Source organism: Phoca vitulina, unplaced genomic scaffold (assembly GCF_004348235.1).
Source record: "Phoca vitulina isolate PV1807 unplaced genomic scaffold, GSC_HSeal_1.0 scaffold21, whole genome shotgun sequence".
Lineage (NCBI taxonomy): Eukaryota > Metazoa > Chordata > Mammalia > Carnivora > Phocidae > Phoca > Phoca vitulina.
In genome coordinates this window covers 12,889,074-12,907,118 of record NW_022589724.1, presented here as the reverse complement: position 1 = coordinate 12,907,118, position 18,045 = coordinate 12,889,074, and the positions used below count along the sequence as shown (strand labels likewise).

At 40.9% G+C, this 18,045-nt stretch overlaps 1 protein-coding gene across 3 annotated transcripts in view; it reads left to right on the top strand.

The window, feature by feature from the left end:
- Positions 1-17,656: 17,656 nt before the first annotated feature.
- Positions 17,657-18,045, top strand: part of PTBP3 (polypyrimidine tract binding protein 3) — a 122,506-nt gene continuing 122,117 nt past the window's right edge. For all 3 annotated transcript variants that reach the window (XM_032418227.1, XM_032418225.1, XM_032418224.1), the window contains exon 1: positions 17,657-17,866. Coding sequence is in view for 2 of the 3 variants with exons in the window: in XM_032418225.1 (XP_032274116.1) it covers positions 17,859-17,866 (8 nt within the window). In the remaining variant the exon portion in view is untranslated. The remainder of the gene's footprint in view (positions 17,867-18,045) is intronic.

Here is an 18,045-nt window from a genome sequence, read left to right as displayed (position 1 = left end):
TGTTTTTTATAGTATACCTTGGACATTACTCAGCTACCCAATGAACTGAAGACTGGCATATCTTTAGGGAGACGTGAAGAAATTGTATTTTGAAAGGGTAGAACAGGACAATGAGGTGGTTACATGAGGACTAGTTAAACTAGCTTAGAGATGGGATATGTCCTCTCCCATTTACTGGAAGCCCTAAATGGTTCTATTTATTCATGTATATTGCCAGCCTCCTATAGGCATTTGAATTGGTGGTCTATGATATTCTCCTTAGAGACTCCAGAAGAATTTGTTTATTCAACAAATAGTAGCACCTAGTGCATGCTGGTCGCTGGAGATGCAGCCCGACAAAAAAAGACAAGGTCTGCCTGTGTGGGAGGAATGAGGAGTAGCCAATGTGTTACTTAGACTGTTGTAGATATTAAGTGTTTCAAAAGGAGTGTTGAGAGGGACTGTTAGATGAAAAGCTTACTCCACTCAAGAAAGTGAAAAGACAACCTACAGAATGGGAGAATATATTTGTAGTGATATATCCAGTAAGGTCTAGTATCCAGAATATATAAAGAACTCTTAGAACTCAGCAATAAAAAGATGAACAACCCAACTAAAAAGTGGACAGGGGCTCCTGGCTTGGTTGGTTAGTCGTCCTACTCCTGATTTCGGCTCAAGTCATGATCTCAGGGTGGTGAGATCCAGCCCTATGTCGAGCTTCCCCTGAGTTCGGCGTTGGCTTGGGATTCTCTCTTTCCCTCTCCCTCTGCCCTTTCTCCCGCTCACACACACGTGTGCTCTCTCTCATTCACTCTCTCTTAAATAAATAAATAAACAAGTATCTTTTTTAAAAAAGTGAACAAAGGGGCACCTGGGTGACTCAGTGTTAAGCGTCTGTCTTCGGCTCCGGTCATGGTCCCGGGGTCCTGGGATGGAGCCCCGCGTGGGGGCTCCTTGCTCAGCGGGAAGCCTGCTTCTCCCTCTCCCGCTCCCCCTGCTAGTGTTCCCTCTCTCGCTGTGTCTCTCTGTCAAATAAACTAATAAAACCTTAAAAAAAAATGAACAAAGAATCTGAATAGACATTTTTCCAAAGAAGATATGCAAGTGGTCAGCGAGCATATGAAAAGATGCCCAACAACATTAGTTATTAGGGAACTGCAAATCAAAACTACAATGAGATTCCACTTTACACATACTAAGATGGAAAATAACAAGTGTTGGTCAGGATATGGAGAAATTGGAATCCTCGTGCATTGTTGGTGGAAATGTAAAAAGGCATAGCCACTTCGGGATACAGTTTTGCAGCCCCTCAAAAAGTTACAATTATCACCTACTGGAGATCCACATGCAAAAGAGCAATCGTACTTTTTGATATATCCCCAAGAGAAATGTAAACATGTTCAGGAGAACCACCAGATGGCGCTGTTATTTTAAAATTCAAATTATATAAAGCAAAATGTCAATTTATTATTATGATACACTATTATAATCTGAGTTGATTAAGACAAATACAGCATGAAGTTCTCTACAGGACTCCTATTAAGGGGAAATAAGAGGAGGCATATTTTAAATTCCTTAAAATACTTTGTATCATTAAAAACAGGATTGTGATACTCTAATTCATTTTATTATCTAAATTAATTATTAATTAATTATTAATATTACCAATACTAAAAAGTAATTTTGGGGGCACCTGGGTGGCTCAGTTGGTTAAGCGTCTGCTTTCTGCTCCTGGTCATGATCCCAGGGTCTTGGGATCAAGCCATGAATCAGGCTCCCTGCTAAGCAGGTAGCCTGCTTCTCCCTCTCCCTGCTTGTGCTTTCTCTCTCTAGTAAATAAATAAAATCTTTAAAAAAATAAATAGAATTTATTACAAAATAAAAATAAAAAGTAATTTTCAAATGCATGGGAAATTGAAAATGCAGACAAGCTGAAATATTAAAAGATAAGACATTGAGGGGTGCCTGTCTGGCTCAGTTGGAAGAGCATGTGACTCTTGATCTCAGGGTCGAGAGTTTAAGCCCCATGTTGGGTGTAGAGATTACTTAAATAAAAAACTTAAAAAAAAAAAAAAAGGTATGACACTGAGAACAACTTCAATCTGAAGTTATCAAATAAGGACTTTTCTAACTCTATCATGCATAAGAATATATATTTTTTTAAAGATTTATTTTATTTTTAGAGAGAGAGGAGGGACAGAGGAAGAGGGAGAGAATCCTCAGACAGACTCACTGCTTAGCAGGGAGCCTGACATGGCGCTTGAGATCATGACCTGAGCTGAAACCATGAGCTGGATGCTTAACCAACTGAAACACCCAGGCATTCTAAGAATACCTTTTTTTAGGTATATAATGCAGTAACATTCAAGTTTGTTGACCACACCCACATAAAGAAAGAAAATTTTTTTAAGATTATTTGAGAGCGAGAGAGAGTGGGGGGGAGGGGCAGAGGGAGAGAGAATCTCAAGCAGACTCCCCGCTGAGCACGGAGCCCGATGTAAGGCTTGATCTCATGACACTGAGGTCATAACCTGAGCGGAAACCAAGAGTCAGACACTCAACTAACTGAGCCACCCAGGCGCCCCATAAAGAAAGAAATTTTTCATCTAGACCCAGTATACACAGTTTTCTATTTTATTGAATCTATTATATTCTATCAAGTTGATCATAACCTACTAAATTATTTTGATGACTCATTAATGGATCATAACCTACTGTTTGGAAAACACTGCTTTAGTGTGTTGTTATTTACCATTGTGATTTTTCAGCTTGCCTTTTAAGATATTCTAGATTTCTCCAGTCAAATATAAAATTACTAAGTAATGGTCAGAGGCCAACAAACAATGCAGATGCTTTCAATGGCTTTGGAAGAGTCAAGGCTCTTGAAACTTTCAATTCCCTTCACTCACAAGACAGCTCACCCTGGTCCAGATTAAATGGGGGAAATCCCTGGGGTTTTGAGGGTATGGCAGTTTTCTGATAATGTACCAAATCTTCCACAGAGGACTGCTAGCAGTACCTTTTGTTGCTCAAAGAATTATTCGCAGTCACTATTTTTTTTTTTTTTTAAAGATTTTATTTATTTATTTGAGACAGAGAGAATGAGAGAGAGAGAGAGCACATGAGAGGGGGGAGGGTCAGAGGGAGAAGCAGGCTCCCTGCCGAGCAGGGAGCCTGATGTGGGACTCAATCCAGGGACTCCAGGATCATGACCTGAGCCGAAGGCAGTCGCTTAACCAACTGAGCCACCCAGGCGCCCTCCCAGTCACTATTTTATTAGTAACTGTTGGATATTAACCTCAATGCTGTATTTTAATGTCTTTATATTTCTGATGATACATGACTACAACAATCTAGAGAAAGTGAAAACTTGCCTCTTAATACCATCTTTCAGAGATAATAATTGTTAATATTTTGGCATGTATCCTTTAAGACTTTGAAGTTTTACATAGGTTTTGATTATTTGTAAATCATAGGGGAGATTATGCATACCAAATTGTTTTGGAAACTGTTTTGTTTTACTTAATGTATCATAGACATCTCTCCAAGTTTACACCTAAAAGTTTACCTTGACTTTTTATTTATTTATTTTTTTAAAGATTTTATTTATTTAGAGAGAGCAAGCATGAGCAGGGGTAGGGGCAGAGGGAGAGGGAGAGGGAGAGAGAGAATCTCAAGCAGACTCCCCGCTGAGCATGGAGCCTAATGCAGGGCTGGACCCCGGGACCCCAAGATCATGACCTGAGCTGAAATCAAGAGTCAGACACTTAACCGACTAAGCCACCCAGGCGCCACTACCTTGACTTTTTAAAAACAGGTGCATAGTTTTCTTTTATATGAATATACTGAAATTAATTTTACCATTCTCATTTGTCATGGAAATTTTAATTGTTTCAACATTGCCTCTATTATAAACAGTTTTGCGATAAAAGCTTTTGTGCATGCATCGTTGTTCACGACTCATTTTTCTCCAGAATATATTCCTAGAATGGCAGACTGTTTGCTTAATGGATGTACACAATACGGTTTAGCAAGGTTGCATTGGTACAGTTGACCGTTGAACACTGGTTTGAACTGTGTGGGTCCACTTCTACGTGGATTTTTTTCAATAAATACAGTACAGTATTATAAATGTATTTTCTCTTCCTTATGGTTTTCTTAACGTTTTCTCTGGCTTATTTTAAGAATACAGTGTATAATACATAGAACATACAAAATATGTGTTAATAGACTGTTGATGTTATTGGTAAGGCTTCTGGTCAACAGTAGGCTATTAGTAGTTAAGTTTTTGGGGAGTCAAAAGTTACACACGGATTTTTGATTATGTGGGCCTCAGTGCCCCTAACCCCCACATTGTTCAAGGGTCAACCGTAACTTAGACCAGTATTTCTCGACCTTGCCGCTATTGACCTTTTGGGCTGGGTAATCCTTTGTTGCAGGAGTCTGTCACATGTATTGCAGTATGTTTAACCCCCACTCCCATGTATGTATGTTTAAATACATAACATAAAATTTACCATGTTAACCATTTTTAAGTGTATAGTTCAGTATCCTAAAGTACATTCGCATTGTTGTGCAACCAATACCACCATCCTAGCCCTTCCGGTTTTGATGCTCCAGAAATTGCTGAATGTCCTCTGGAGGGCAAAATTACCCTGGTTGTTTACACCATCACAGAGGTAAATGAGAAATCAAAAATGTCAATGTCATTAAAAGGAAAATGAGAAGCTGAAGAGCTGTAATAGATTAAACAAGACTAAAAAAGACCTTACAACTAAATGCAACACATGATCCTAGACTGGATTCTATACAGAAAAAGAAAATTTGCTATAGCACAATCAACAGATTGGAATATGTACTACAGATTAAACTATTGCATCAATGATAAATTTCCTGAATTTGATAACTACTGGGGTTATGTAAGAGAATGTCTGTATTGGGGGATGGGGGGATGGGTTAGCCCAGTGATGGGTATTAAGGAGGGCACATATTGCGTGGAGCACTGGGTGTTATACGCAACAATGAATCATGGAACACTACATCAAAAACTAGTGATGTAGCGTATGGTGACTAACATAACATAATAATAATAAAAAAAGAGAATATCTGTGTTCCTAGTATGAAATATTAAGGAATAAAAGGAAATTAATATTCACCTCCTCTCAAGTGTGTGTGTGTGTATCTGTGTGTTGTGTGTAGAGAGAGAGGGTATGCTAAAACAAATGTGGGAAAATGTCAAAAATTGGTGATTTGGAGTTAAGATGTATGAGAGTTCCTTTTTTTTTGTTACAACTTTCCTGTAAGCTTGAAATTAATTCAAACTAAAAAGTTTTATGTTTTGTTTTAAGTGAAAGAAAATGCTTATAGCTGAGACTATTCATTGCCTGCCCAGGCTTTTCAATTCCTTGTCCTTGCTAATTTTGCTTATCCACGCTTCAGAAAAGTTTAGAATACAGTTTAGAATAAAATCCTGATTAGTCTAGGTCAGTGGTTCTTAAACCTTAATGTGCACCAGAATCAACTGAAGAGGTTTGTAAAACATAGATTAATGAGCCTGACCTCTGGAGTTTCTGATTTACTAGGTCTTAGACAGTGGAGTTGAAGAATCTGTAGTTCTAACAAGTTTCCAGGTAAGGCTAATGCTGTTGGTTGAGGCACCAAAAGGTGTAGGCTGGTAGTTCTCAACCTTGTTTGCAAATTGGAATCACTTGGGGATCTTTTAAAAATTCTGATGTCTGGGGGCCTGGGTGGCTCAGTCGTTAAGCTTCTGCCTTTGGCTCAGGTCATGATCCCAGGGTCCTGGGATCGAGTCCCCCATTGGGCTCCCTGCTCAGCAGGAAGCCTGCTTCTCCCTCTCCCACTCCCGCTGCTTGTGTTCCTGCTCTCGCTATCTCTGTCTCTGTCAAATAAATAAATAAAATCTTAAAAAAAATTCTGATGTCTGGGTCTTAACTGCTAGAGATTCTAATTAAGTTGGTATGGGGTACCCATAGGTGGTATTTTTTTTTTTAAAGCCCCTCAAGTGGTTCTAATATGCGTCATGAGATCGAGCCCTGTGTCAGGCTCCTCCCTCAGTGGGGAGTTTGCTTGCGATTCTCTCTCTCCCTCTCCCTCTGCTCCTCCACCACTTGCAAGCGCTCTCTCTAAAATACATAAATAGATAGATCTTTAAAAAGAAAGAGCGAGCCCACAGAATAGGTTGGCTCCTCTCTTCTAGATGTTAATACTGGATGTGATGCTTGGAACACCTGCATTTATGTTGCATCATAGGGGGTATTGGTCTTTCCCTTTCCTGTGACTCCTTCAAAGGTGAGCTTTCTCCTGTAACATTCATGAAAGAAAGGCTAGGGTTGGGAGGCAGTTGTCTCAGTACCCTCCTGAGTTTTCCACCTAGCATTCTCATACTCTCACTGCTCCAAGGTACGCCGTGGGTTCTCCTCACTTTGCAGCTGCCATCTCTTAGAATTCCAAGAAGCAGTTCCCTCAGTAGACAACTCCTTGCTTGCATGAGTGCAAGTCATGAGTAGAATGGGTATGTAGGTGTGTGGATCATGCCTTATTTCAATTTTCTGCTTGTTGGTTTATTTACTATACCATCTGCACACAACTCTTAACCAAAGTGTTGAGGCTTACGTGAGGGAATTACATATATATATTATAATTATATGTATAAAATAATTAACTTTATACTTTATGGGACAACCGCTATGTCAGAGACTGATATTTGCCTAGCTATAATGCATTCTCTGCTTCTTTTTACCAACAGTATCTATTACTGGAGGTGTCCATGTGCCCAGAAAAAAACCTGTATCACTCAGCCTGCCTTGTAACTAGGAGTGGCCATGTTACCAATTTATGGCTAATGAGACATAAGTGGAAGATATTGCAGTGGACTTCTGGGAAAGCTTCTTTAAAGAGCTTCCAGCCATTTTGTGATCTTAAGAATGAAAACCATATGTTCACATAACAAAACAAAAGGGAGACTGGGTCTCTGATGAACATGGAATGTCATAACAGCCCCGAAACTACTACTTCTAGACTTCTTTTGCAGGAGAAATTAATCTTTATCTAGTTTAAGACACTGTAATTATTTTTTGTTTCCTGTTATATGCATCTGGACCTAACTCGTAAATGATACCCTATCTCAAGGCAAAAGTATCAAAAGAATATAAACCATTGCAGGGGGTTCCCTTTTGAGCATACCCAAATCCCTAGCTTTGTTTCTTGTCTTCATCTCTGCTTTTCTCCCTAAGAGCATCAATATTGTTCAAATTTCCTTCTTCAAAATTACTTTTATGGGCACCTGGGTGACTTAGTCAGTTAAGTGTTGAACTCTTGATCTCAGCTCAGGTCTTGATCTCAGAGTCGTGAGTTCTTAAAAACAAAAATTGCTTTTAGTATCTCCATCCCCTTTTAGGAGATCCCATGCCCCACTCATAGGAGTTGGTCTTATATCAGGATCCATCCTCCTTTCTTAGGTCATACATTTTCCCAAGCCTGAATTATTCATTCTATTTAAAATATGACTTAAGCAAGAGAGTCTGGGTTGGGTGTGGGTATTCCAGGTCCAGTTCCCTTGAGATATTTCCACCTAATTCTTCATCCAGCAAATAACTATTCTGTCAAACACACCCACATCTCCTAAAGTCAGGCATTAATTCTGTGACACAATACTCTATTGTTAGTATCTGTAATCTTTGCAAGCTGAGAGAGAAAGTTACTTGACTCTTCTATAATCAACATGGCTTCATCCCTGCTCACTATAAAGATAGCATTTTATTTTGCAGAATAATGTTAATTCTTTATCTTCTAGCTTTCAAAAGCCATAAAAAACAAATTTAAAGAAACCCATTCAAAGTTAGCTTAAGAATCAGGCCCATAATTGAGCCATCTATCTCTTAATGGCCTCTGCTTTAATACAGAAAGATCAAGCTTTGGAATTACCAAATGTGTTAATTCTGTGCCAAATTAAATTCTTGTTGGTGTCATCCTACTACCTCCCTCTACTAAATTAAATTCTTGATTAGGGTCTCACACTCCTACTTTTCCAGGAGATGAGAGGCTATATGAAGACTTATTATCCTCTGATAGAAGTTATTCTCCACCTCCATGGATGGGGGTGGGGATGGGGAGATTTGCTTTTCCAGTTACCTAAATAGCATATCTTCATAGAGAAGTGTTCCAGATTGTTCTTTTGTTTTTCTGCTACTGACCTTTTGCTTGTTTGTCTGTTCAAGGTTGAACATTTGCCTGGTGTGCCCTGTGGGATTATCTGCAGTTAAACATTTTTTAGAAACATATTGGGGAGGGAGAACAACAGCTCTATTCAGTTGTCTGGCATCCCAGGAACCTTTCCACTGACTTATAGACTATGATCTGCTTTTTTGCACAGGCTAATATTTCAAGAAAAGGCAAATGAGGAAAAAGAAAATATACTCAACAATCTATTTGGCTCCTTATTAAACAGTTATGTCAAAAAATTTAGAGAAGGTTTGAATTAGTGTCCAGAGTAAAGGGCTTATTCTAGCTGCAAAATAAAATCTATAATTGCTATTGGTGATATGTTCTCAGATGCCTAAGAAGGGACTATTTTGTCCCATATAAGACCTTTTACAGTATTATAGGCATCTGTAATATGTATCAACTTCACATATCTATAGACAAATGGCATATGAAGGCAGGAAAAGCAAATCAGCTCAGTAGAGTAGACTAACTTCAATTCAGGGAGGAAGAGTTGTAAGTAACAGCTTAAATGGAAAAGAAGAAAAAAAAAGGGGGAGTTGCCCCTTTCCCTTTGCTACCCTACTCACTGCTACTTCTTTCCACCTCCTTCCTTCTTTGAAAATGCTGAGGTGAATCACATGTGAGTTAACCAGTTAGGGACAGATAAAGTAAGGGACAATCATGTTAAGGGCTGGTGAAAGGAAGAGTAGAAAAAAATTTGTTTTAAAGATTTTATTTATTTATTTGACAGAAAGAGACACAGCGAGAGAGGGAACACACAGGGGGAGTGGGAGAGGGAGAAGCAGGCTTCCCGCAGAGCAGGGAGACTGATGCAGGGGCTCGATTCCAGGACCCTGGGATCATGACCTGAGCCAAAGGCAGACGCTTAATGAATGAGCCTCCCAGGCGCCCCAGGAAGAGTAGAAATATTTTAATGAAAGTCATTAATGGTTACATAACTTCCAGGGAAGAGGGAAGTCTAGGAAAGTGAACAGAAATGAACCAAAACCATAGAAGAAAATATCAAGTATAATGAAACTAGGGAACTGCCATAATCTTACCACAGACTATGAAGAATACCTTCCAAATTTGTCCCAAATTAAGGAAGGCAGTGAGATTTGATAAGCATTTCCTCTAAATAGCAACTCAGTGCCATTTTTAGAAAGTAAATGAGATGGTCATAAAGGTCCAACAGTAATATGAAACTTGAAGAAATAAGCACTAGGGACATGGGTGGACCATGGAAAAATTAAGGCCACCTTGGCATCCATTCTCAGGTGGCAAGGAAGGCAGAACTGAAGAAGAGACAATGTAACACACATTTTGATTTTTCAGAACTCAGTTTCCTGACTTATAATTGAAACTGGGAAGTGAGGGGCGGCTGAAAGGTTAACAGTGACCCACAAGACAGATCTGTCACTGTTGATCCAAGTAAACTGAGCAGAGTAAATAAACACTTACTATAAGATAAAAATCCTGTAACATTCTAGAGTGAAACTCTCAAACTAAAAAAATCAATCTTAATACCAGTCGAAATGAGAACACCTAGAAGTCAGATTTGATTTCTTTCTTTCTTTTTTTTTTTAAGATTTTTAAGTAATCTCTATACCCAATGTGGCAGTTCAGACTTACAACCCAAATATCAAGAGTTGCATGCTCTTCTGACTGAGCCAGCCAGGTGCCCCTTAGACTTGATTTCTAATAATCTACTCCAATAAAAAGAATCAGTATTCCTTGGAGAAATGACCAATTCTAGAACTAGAGCAGAAAATATACAAGATGAGCCTGGAACATCTTATAGTGGCAGAAAGTTAGGAAGTGCTGAAAAACAAAAACAAAAACCAAAAGACTCACATTGAAGGAGGTATGTCAAAGGAGCAGGGAAGTCAACTGAAAGACCTCCCAATGGCCAAAGCTGGAAGAATTTGGGCAATAAAATAAAGTGGTTGTAACCAAAGTATAAAATAGGGCGCCTGGGTGGCTCAGTTGGTTAAGCGACTGCCTTCGGCTCAGGTCATGATCCTGGAGTCCCTGGATCGAGTCCCGCATCGGGCTCCCTGCTCGGCAGGGAGTCTGCTTCTCCCTCTGACCCTCCCTCCTCTCATGTGCTCTCTCTCATTCTCTCTCTCTCAAATAAATAAATAAAATCTTTAAAAAAAACCAAAGTATAAAATAAATATTTGAGTCCATACTGATATAATTATATGATTGAATAAATAAATAAATGGGGAGAAATAACAAATTTCCTGTGTAGAAGAATTCCAAATAGGTTATGTAAATACTGCCCCCTTAAGAAGGTGGAGAATAACTCCCCATTCCTTAAGTATGGCTGTATACAGTGACATCTCCCAAAGAGTACAGTAGGAAAAGGGGGGAAAAATGACTTTACAGTGAAGAAAGCTGACAAACATGATCTCAGGTGATCAAAGTCAGTATCAGCTGTGATAAGTCATGTCGATAAAATATGCCCTTTTGGGACGCCTGGGTGGCTCATTCTGTTGGGCGTCTGCCTTCGGCTTGGGTCATGGTCCCAGGGTCCTGGGATCGAGTCCCGCATCAGGCTCCTTGCTCAGCGGGGAGCCTGCCACTCCCCCTGCTTGTGCTCTGACAAATAAACAAAAAATCTTTTTTAAAAATGCCCTTTTTTTAAAAGGTTTTATTTTTTTTCTTTTTTAAAGATTCTATGTATTTGAGAGAGAGAGAGAGAGAGGGGGGACGCAGAGAGAGAGAGAATCCCAAGCAGACTCTGCGCTGACATGGGGCTCGATCCCACAACCCTGAGATCATGACCTGAGCTGAAACCAAGAGTTGGACGCTTAACCAACTGAGCCACCCAGACACCCCTAAAGATTTTATTTTTAAGTAATCTCTACATCCAATGCGGGGCTCGAACTTAGAACCCTGAGATCAAGAGTCACATGCTCCACCAACTGAGACAGCCAGGTGCCCCAATAATACATACCTTTGATATGGCATGATGAAAATGGCACTTTTTCTCCGTGGTCTTTCTCTCAAAAGCCTATAACCCTAGTCTAACCATGGGGAAAAAAAACAAAAAACAACTAACTAACAAAAACACCAGACAAATCCCAGCTGAAGGACATTGCACAAAATACCTGAGCAATACTCCTCAAAACTATCAAGGTCATCAAAAACAAGGAAAGTCTGAGAAACTGTCACAGCCAAGAGGATCCTAAAGGAACATGATGACTAAATGTAATGTGGTGTTTTGGATGAAATCCTAAAACAGAAAAACAACATTAGGTAGAAACTAAGGAAATCTTAATAAAGTATGGTCTTTAGTTAATAACAATGTATCAATATTGGTTAATTAATTATGACTAATCTACCCTACTACGTAAGATGTTAATAATAACAAAAACTAGGTGTAGGACATGTAAGAACTCTGTATTATCTTCACAATTTTTCTGTAAAACTGCTCTAAAAAGTAAAGTTTATTTAGAAAGTTTTAAAATCTTAGGGGCCCCTGCGTAGCTCAGTCAGTTAAGCGTCTGCCATCAGCTCAGGTCATGATCCCGGGGGTCCTGGAATTGAGCCCCACGTGCGGCTCCCTGCTCAGCGGAGAGGCAGCTTCTCTCTCTGCCGCTCCCCCCTCCGCTCACGCATGTGTGTGTGTGTGTGTGTGTGTGTGTGTGTGTGTACACAGTTTCATTTCCATAACATACAATGTATGTTTAGGCATGTTTCCTTAAGGTGCATGTGCCACCTTAGGCCTGCCTCTACACAGATGACAAGGCCCGCATCTAAATAATCATTCTAACCCTAATTAAAAGGAACCCATATACCCTTGCTCAGGGAATCTCGGCTTTGGAAGTTATTCCCTGTGATCTCTATTTGCTGCAGTTAAAGTTTCCTTTGTGCGACACCTCCACCTGGTGTAGTTTCTATCTGCGACTCACCAAGGAGCGAACTCATGTTAGTTCAGTTAAGATACCGGCAAACCAATAAGTAAACAACAATAGTCAAACAGGAAAAAAATGGGTATATAATAAGAGAATTGTCTATAAGATTGTTTCTAGAAAAATTAATATATTTAAAATAAGGCATATTCTAAATAAGTATCTAAATTTCAAAGATGAAGAAAGGTTTCTTTATGCATCTGCCCAAAGAAATCGTTCATATAGAAGACTGGCTTAGGAGTGCTGGCTGGCTCAGTCAGTGGACCATACGACTCTTGATCTCAGGGTTGTGCGTTTGAGCCCCAGGCTGGATGTAGAGATTACTTAAAAAATAAAATCTTAAAAAAAACAACAAAAAAAACCTTTAGGGGCACCTGGGTGGCTCAATCGTTAAGCGTCTGCCTTCGGCTCAGGTCATGATCCCGGGGTCCTGGGATCAAGCCCTGCATCAGGCTCCCTGCTCGGCGGGAAGCCTGCTTCTCCCTCTCCCACTCCCTCTGCTTGTGTTCCCTCTCTCGCTGTGTCTCTCTCTGTCAAATAAATAAAATCTTTAAAAAAGAAAAAAAAACTTTAGAAGGAAAAGACTGGCTTGAATCTTTTCCATCATAGTTTTAAATGCTAGAAGAGAGTAGGCCTATAGCATATAGTAGGGTTTCCTGGGAGAGGACAGTGACTCAATAGTTCTTCACTAAAGTTTTAATGTAGAAAAGTAATAGATTCATAAGGACTCAAGAAACAGATAACCCATGATGCCTTCTAAAAAGATTGTTGAAGATGTAATTCTGCTAATGGAAAAATTAATTAAAAGACAACTATCAATGAACATTAATCCACTTAGGTGTGATTATACAGTTTAATGTGATGGTTATAATTCTTAATAGAAAATTTACATAATGTGAAAATGATAATACTCTGACAAAACTAACTATAACGAAAGAGAGTCATGAGAGTTAGGGTGAGGGCTAATTTGTTCATTTTTCAGAGTGGAGTCAATAAATAACATTTTTTGCTTCTGAGGCTGGTGATTTAAGTATATTTAAAGTTTAAAGATAACCATTAGTGGAATTACAACTAGATCTTCTAATTTACCAGAGGAAGTTGCCGTAATTCTGATACTAAAACTGTACAGACCACAAAAACTCTAAAGCAATTTCATTTATTAATAGAGATATTAAAACTGTAATAAAAGTATTAACAAATGTACTAATGTATTTAAAAATGCTGGGTGATAGACACTGGGGAGGGTATGTGCTATGGTGAGCGCTGTGAATTGTGTAAGACTGATGAATCACAGACCTGTACCTCTGAAACAAAAATACATTACATGTTTAAAAAAAAAAAAAATGGAAGGGAAAAATGAAGGGGGGGAAATCGGAGGGGGAGACGAACCACGAGAGACTATGGACTCTGAGAAACAAACTGAGGGTTCTAGAGGGGAGGGGCGTCGGGGGATGGGTTAGCCTGGTGATGGGTATTAAAGAGGGCACGTTCTGCATGGAGCACTGGGTGTTATACACAAACAATGAATCATGGAACACGACATCAAAAACTAATGATGTAATGTATGGGGATTAACATAATAAAATAAAATTTAAAAAATACAAAAAGAAAGAAAAAATACATATACATATCTGAACAAAGTACATTTTATTCTGTGAATGTGAGAGTGTATTTACATGAGAAAATAGATTTTTTCTACAATTTTCTACATTTTCTACATTAAAAGAAAAAAGGAGGGGGCGCCTGGGTGGCTCAGTTGGTTGTGTCCAACTCTTGATTTCGGCTTAGGTCATGATCTCAGGGTTGTGAGATCAAGCCCTGCATCAAGAAGCTTTACCTGTAAACGTGAATAGGGCAATATTAGTTAAATGTTAACTATCACTGCATACTGGAATGCCTTAAAGGAAATGTTCCAAGGTTACATTTTGTCCAAACAATAGTAGTGGTTGTGTGTGTGGTTCTCTTCTCAGTGAAGGTGTTTCAGGGGAGTTTCTTAGACAAATTAGAACAAAACACAAAGAAGTTATTATAACTGCTTACTTTTCAAAAGAATAGCAAATTAAGAACATGTGATTCTCGTCACCATCAGAAAGCCACTATACAGAACATAAAGTTCTCATGACAGGCTAGGTCATGTGGATGATATCCCATCATTCTGGAAACTCAGAAACTTTTGCTAAGATTATAGAAGGCCATGGTTTTCCCATGCTATATGGACTATGGGAATAGCTAGGATTCTAAAAGTGGTCCTAGAAGACCTAAATTCCATTCTGTCCACTGTTTTGAATCAGAGGGACTCACAAATCTAGGAAGCTTACTCAGTGAAAAGTCTTTTGAACTTACGACCAAGAGGCAATGGAAACAGAAGGGTTTTACCTTGCTTTCTGTTGTGAGCTGTTTTCTTCTATCTAGGCTTCTGTTGTAAAATGGGATGTTAAGTATTTAGGAAATGTCATACAGATTTTTCATTTTAGTCAGGTGCACCATCTTTACACTGGAGACTTTTCAGAGTTATTGTTAGTAATATGGACAGTGAGTTTCAGATCGACTTCACATTTATTTTTTACTACTGAAATTTGTCAACTATCTTAAGGCATGGGGCTAAGAGAAAGACAACTTTTTATTTCTTAAATAAAGAAAATGTAAATTGGTACAGCCTTTTGGAATCAGTTTGGCAATATTAATCAAACTTGAAAATGCTTATACCCTTTGTTCTGCAATTCTACTTCTAGGGATCTATTCCTCAGAAATAAACATGTGTGGAAAGATGCTCATACATATATGATGTTCTTTGCAATACTGTTATTTTGAATAATTAGAAACAATGTAAATTTCCACTATTTTGGAAAAAGTTAAATTAATTATGGTACATGAAATTATGATAAATTATGCAGTATTAAAATGAATTAAGTTGCAGTGACGTGGATGGAGCTACAGTGTATTATGCTAAGCAAAATAAATCAGATGGAGAAAGACAAATACCATATGATTTCACTCATATGTGGAATTTAAGAAACAAACAGATGAACATATGGGAGGGGGAAAAAAGGGAGGGAAACAAAACATAAGAGACTCTTAATCACCAGAACAAACTGAGGGTTGATGGATGGAGGTGGGTGGGGGATGGGCCAGATGGGGATGGGGGATGGGTATTAAGGAGGGCACTTGTTATGATGAGCACTGGGTGTTGTGTGTGAGTGATGAACCACTGAATTCTACTCCTGAAACCAATATTGCACTGTATATTAACTAACTAGAATTTAAATAAAAATTTGAAAAGAAAAAAATGTACTTACAAAGAGAAAATAAATGTAAAAAAACTTAATTAAGTAGATGAAAAGTACTGATATGAAAAAATCTCTAGAATTTTTAAGTAAAAAGAGCAAATAAAAAATGGTGAGGGTCTTGGGCGCCTGGGTGGCTCAGTTGGTTAAGCAACTGCCTTCGGCTCAGGTCATGATTCTGGAGTCCCGGGATGGAGTCCCACATCTGGCTCCCCGCTCAGCGGGCAGTCTGCTTCTCCCTCTGACCCTCCCCCGCTCATGCTCTCTCTCTCTCTCTGCCATTCTCTCTCTCAGATAAATAAATAAAATCTTAAAAAAAAAAAAGAATAAAAAAAATGGTGAGGGTCTAGAAGCATGCTCACAGAATTGTTGCATTGGTTATCATGGGTAGGGTGTAGGTTGTGAAGAAATATAATCATAAGTGTTTATTTTTTAAGATTTTATTTATTTGACAGAGAGAGACACAGCGAGAGAGGGAACACAAGCAGGGGGAGTGGGAGAGGGAGAAGCAGGCTTCCCGCCGAGCAGGGAGCCCGATGCAGGGCTCGATCCCAGGACCCCGGGATCATGACCTGAGCCGAAGGCAGACGCTCAACAACTGAGCCACCCAGGCGCCCCAATCATAAGTGTTTAATATTTAATACTACTTCAATTTTCCAAAAGGAGCACCTATGTTTGTTACTTGTGTAGCTAAAAAAAATTAAGGAAATTTCATCAACAGATTATATCCCCAAAACAATATCAAGATTGCATCAAGGACGTGGCTCATATTTTTAACATCCATCTGGCAATGTAGGGTGGCAATGTTTACAACCTGCAACTTAATACTTGGACTTAACATACAAAATATATATTCATCTTTTGGAAAGAGGGATTGAAGTTAGATACAATTCTTTAAAAATAGGGCCCCCAAGACCTGAGCTATCTGAAAATTGTTTTTTGCCAATAAATAATAAAGCCATTGAGGAATCCATTCAACCACGAAGGCTGGAACCTGATTTTCTTGGTTATCCCTGCAGTGCTTGGCACATAGTAAACACTCAATAAATAATGACTTAATGATGGATGAATCGACAGTTTAAGTCGTTTTAGTAGCTCCTACTTATTTAAAAGCAGGATATACTATCAAGGACAGATGATTGAGGCGTCTTGTTACTTGCTTCTCAAATGAGGAGGCTAAAGAGGAGCAGTCCTCTCTTTCCAGTCAGGTTAGGAATTTGGTCGAGGACAGCATTTAGTGGCTTAAGTTTTGATGATCTGTGCATTGAAAAATCACTGAGTTTCAGAACTAGACAGAATATAAAAGGGCAAACAAGCGAGTTGCCACTAATTATATACATAATTTTGCTCAGAGGAGAGGAAGGGGCTCTAGTGGCTGTGAAACTGTAGGCAAATCACTCTATTAGTGTCTACATTTTCATCTGAAAAAAAGGGAATAATCACTCCCTCATAGGATTTGTTTGTTTCTTTACATGGAGGGATATGAAAAACTCTATAAAACGCTGGCAACATAGTGGCCATTCCGTATTGTGCAACGAATGTTTCATATAAATTCAAACCCAGACTGTCGGGTCGAAAAGCACTCAGAGACTAAAACCGTACACAACTGAGAGGTTCTCAAGTTCCGGCAGTCTCCTGCATTCATCTCATTCATTTTAATCCCAACCACACCTATCGGGCCGGTGCGAGTCCCAGCAGTCGGCTCCCAGGACCCAGGGGACGACCCTCGGGCCCCGCACTGGCGGGAGTTCGCGCCGGCCCGGGGCCCGAGCCCGGGCTTCCTCGGGTTACAGGGCCCGGCGCTTCGAGGACCACGGCCCGCGCCGGGCTTCCGTGCTTGGGGTCCAGCCACCGCCAGCCTCGCCCACCAGTCCGCCGAGGTTCTGGGGTCCTGGCGAGACACTCCTACCTACACTCCAGAGCCGGGTCTCCAACGCTCTTCCCGCAGGGAGACCGAGGTGTCCGAACCCGGCGGCCCGAGGCAGAGTGGCCGGAAGGCCGGCAGGGCCCGCGGGTGGGTGGGCGGGGCGGCAAAGCGGGAAGCACAAGGAGCGCGCTCCCGTGAACGCAGGAGGGAGGCGGGGGCGAGGCGCGCGCGTGCGCTGGGAAGAGAGGCCTGGAGGCGGAGTCTCAGGGCGACAGCAGGAAGAGGGCGCCCTGGAGCCGAGCGGGAGGCCGGCTGGGGGCGGGGCGGAGGGAGGGCGTCGACCCTAGGGGGCGGGGTGAGGCGAGGCGGGGACGCGCTTGCGGGGTGGGGAAGGCGGGGGCGCGGCGGTGGCGGGAGCGTCCCTGGTCTCCGCCCCTGTTTCCCATTCTCCTCCACCTCCCACCCGGCGGGGCTCCGGAGAGGCGCCGCTTGCTCGTCCCTGGAGCCGCCCAGCTGCCGCCGCCTCCGCCCTCCGCTCGCGGTGAGCCCGTCAGTCCCCGCACCGTGCGCTCCTCCGTCTGGGCCATGGATGGGTAAGTACTCGAAGGCGCAGCGGCTCTGCGGGGCTGCGCTTGCCCCGCTTCCTTTCGGCTTTCGGCCGGACACGCCGCGGCCGCAGAGCCGGGCGCGGCGCCGGCTGCCGGAGGAGCGACCCCGGCCGAGTCCGACGGCGGGGCTTCCGGGCGCCCCGAATCGCAGAGGGGCGGTCCGC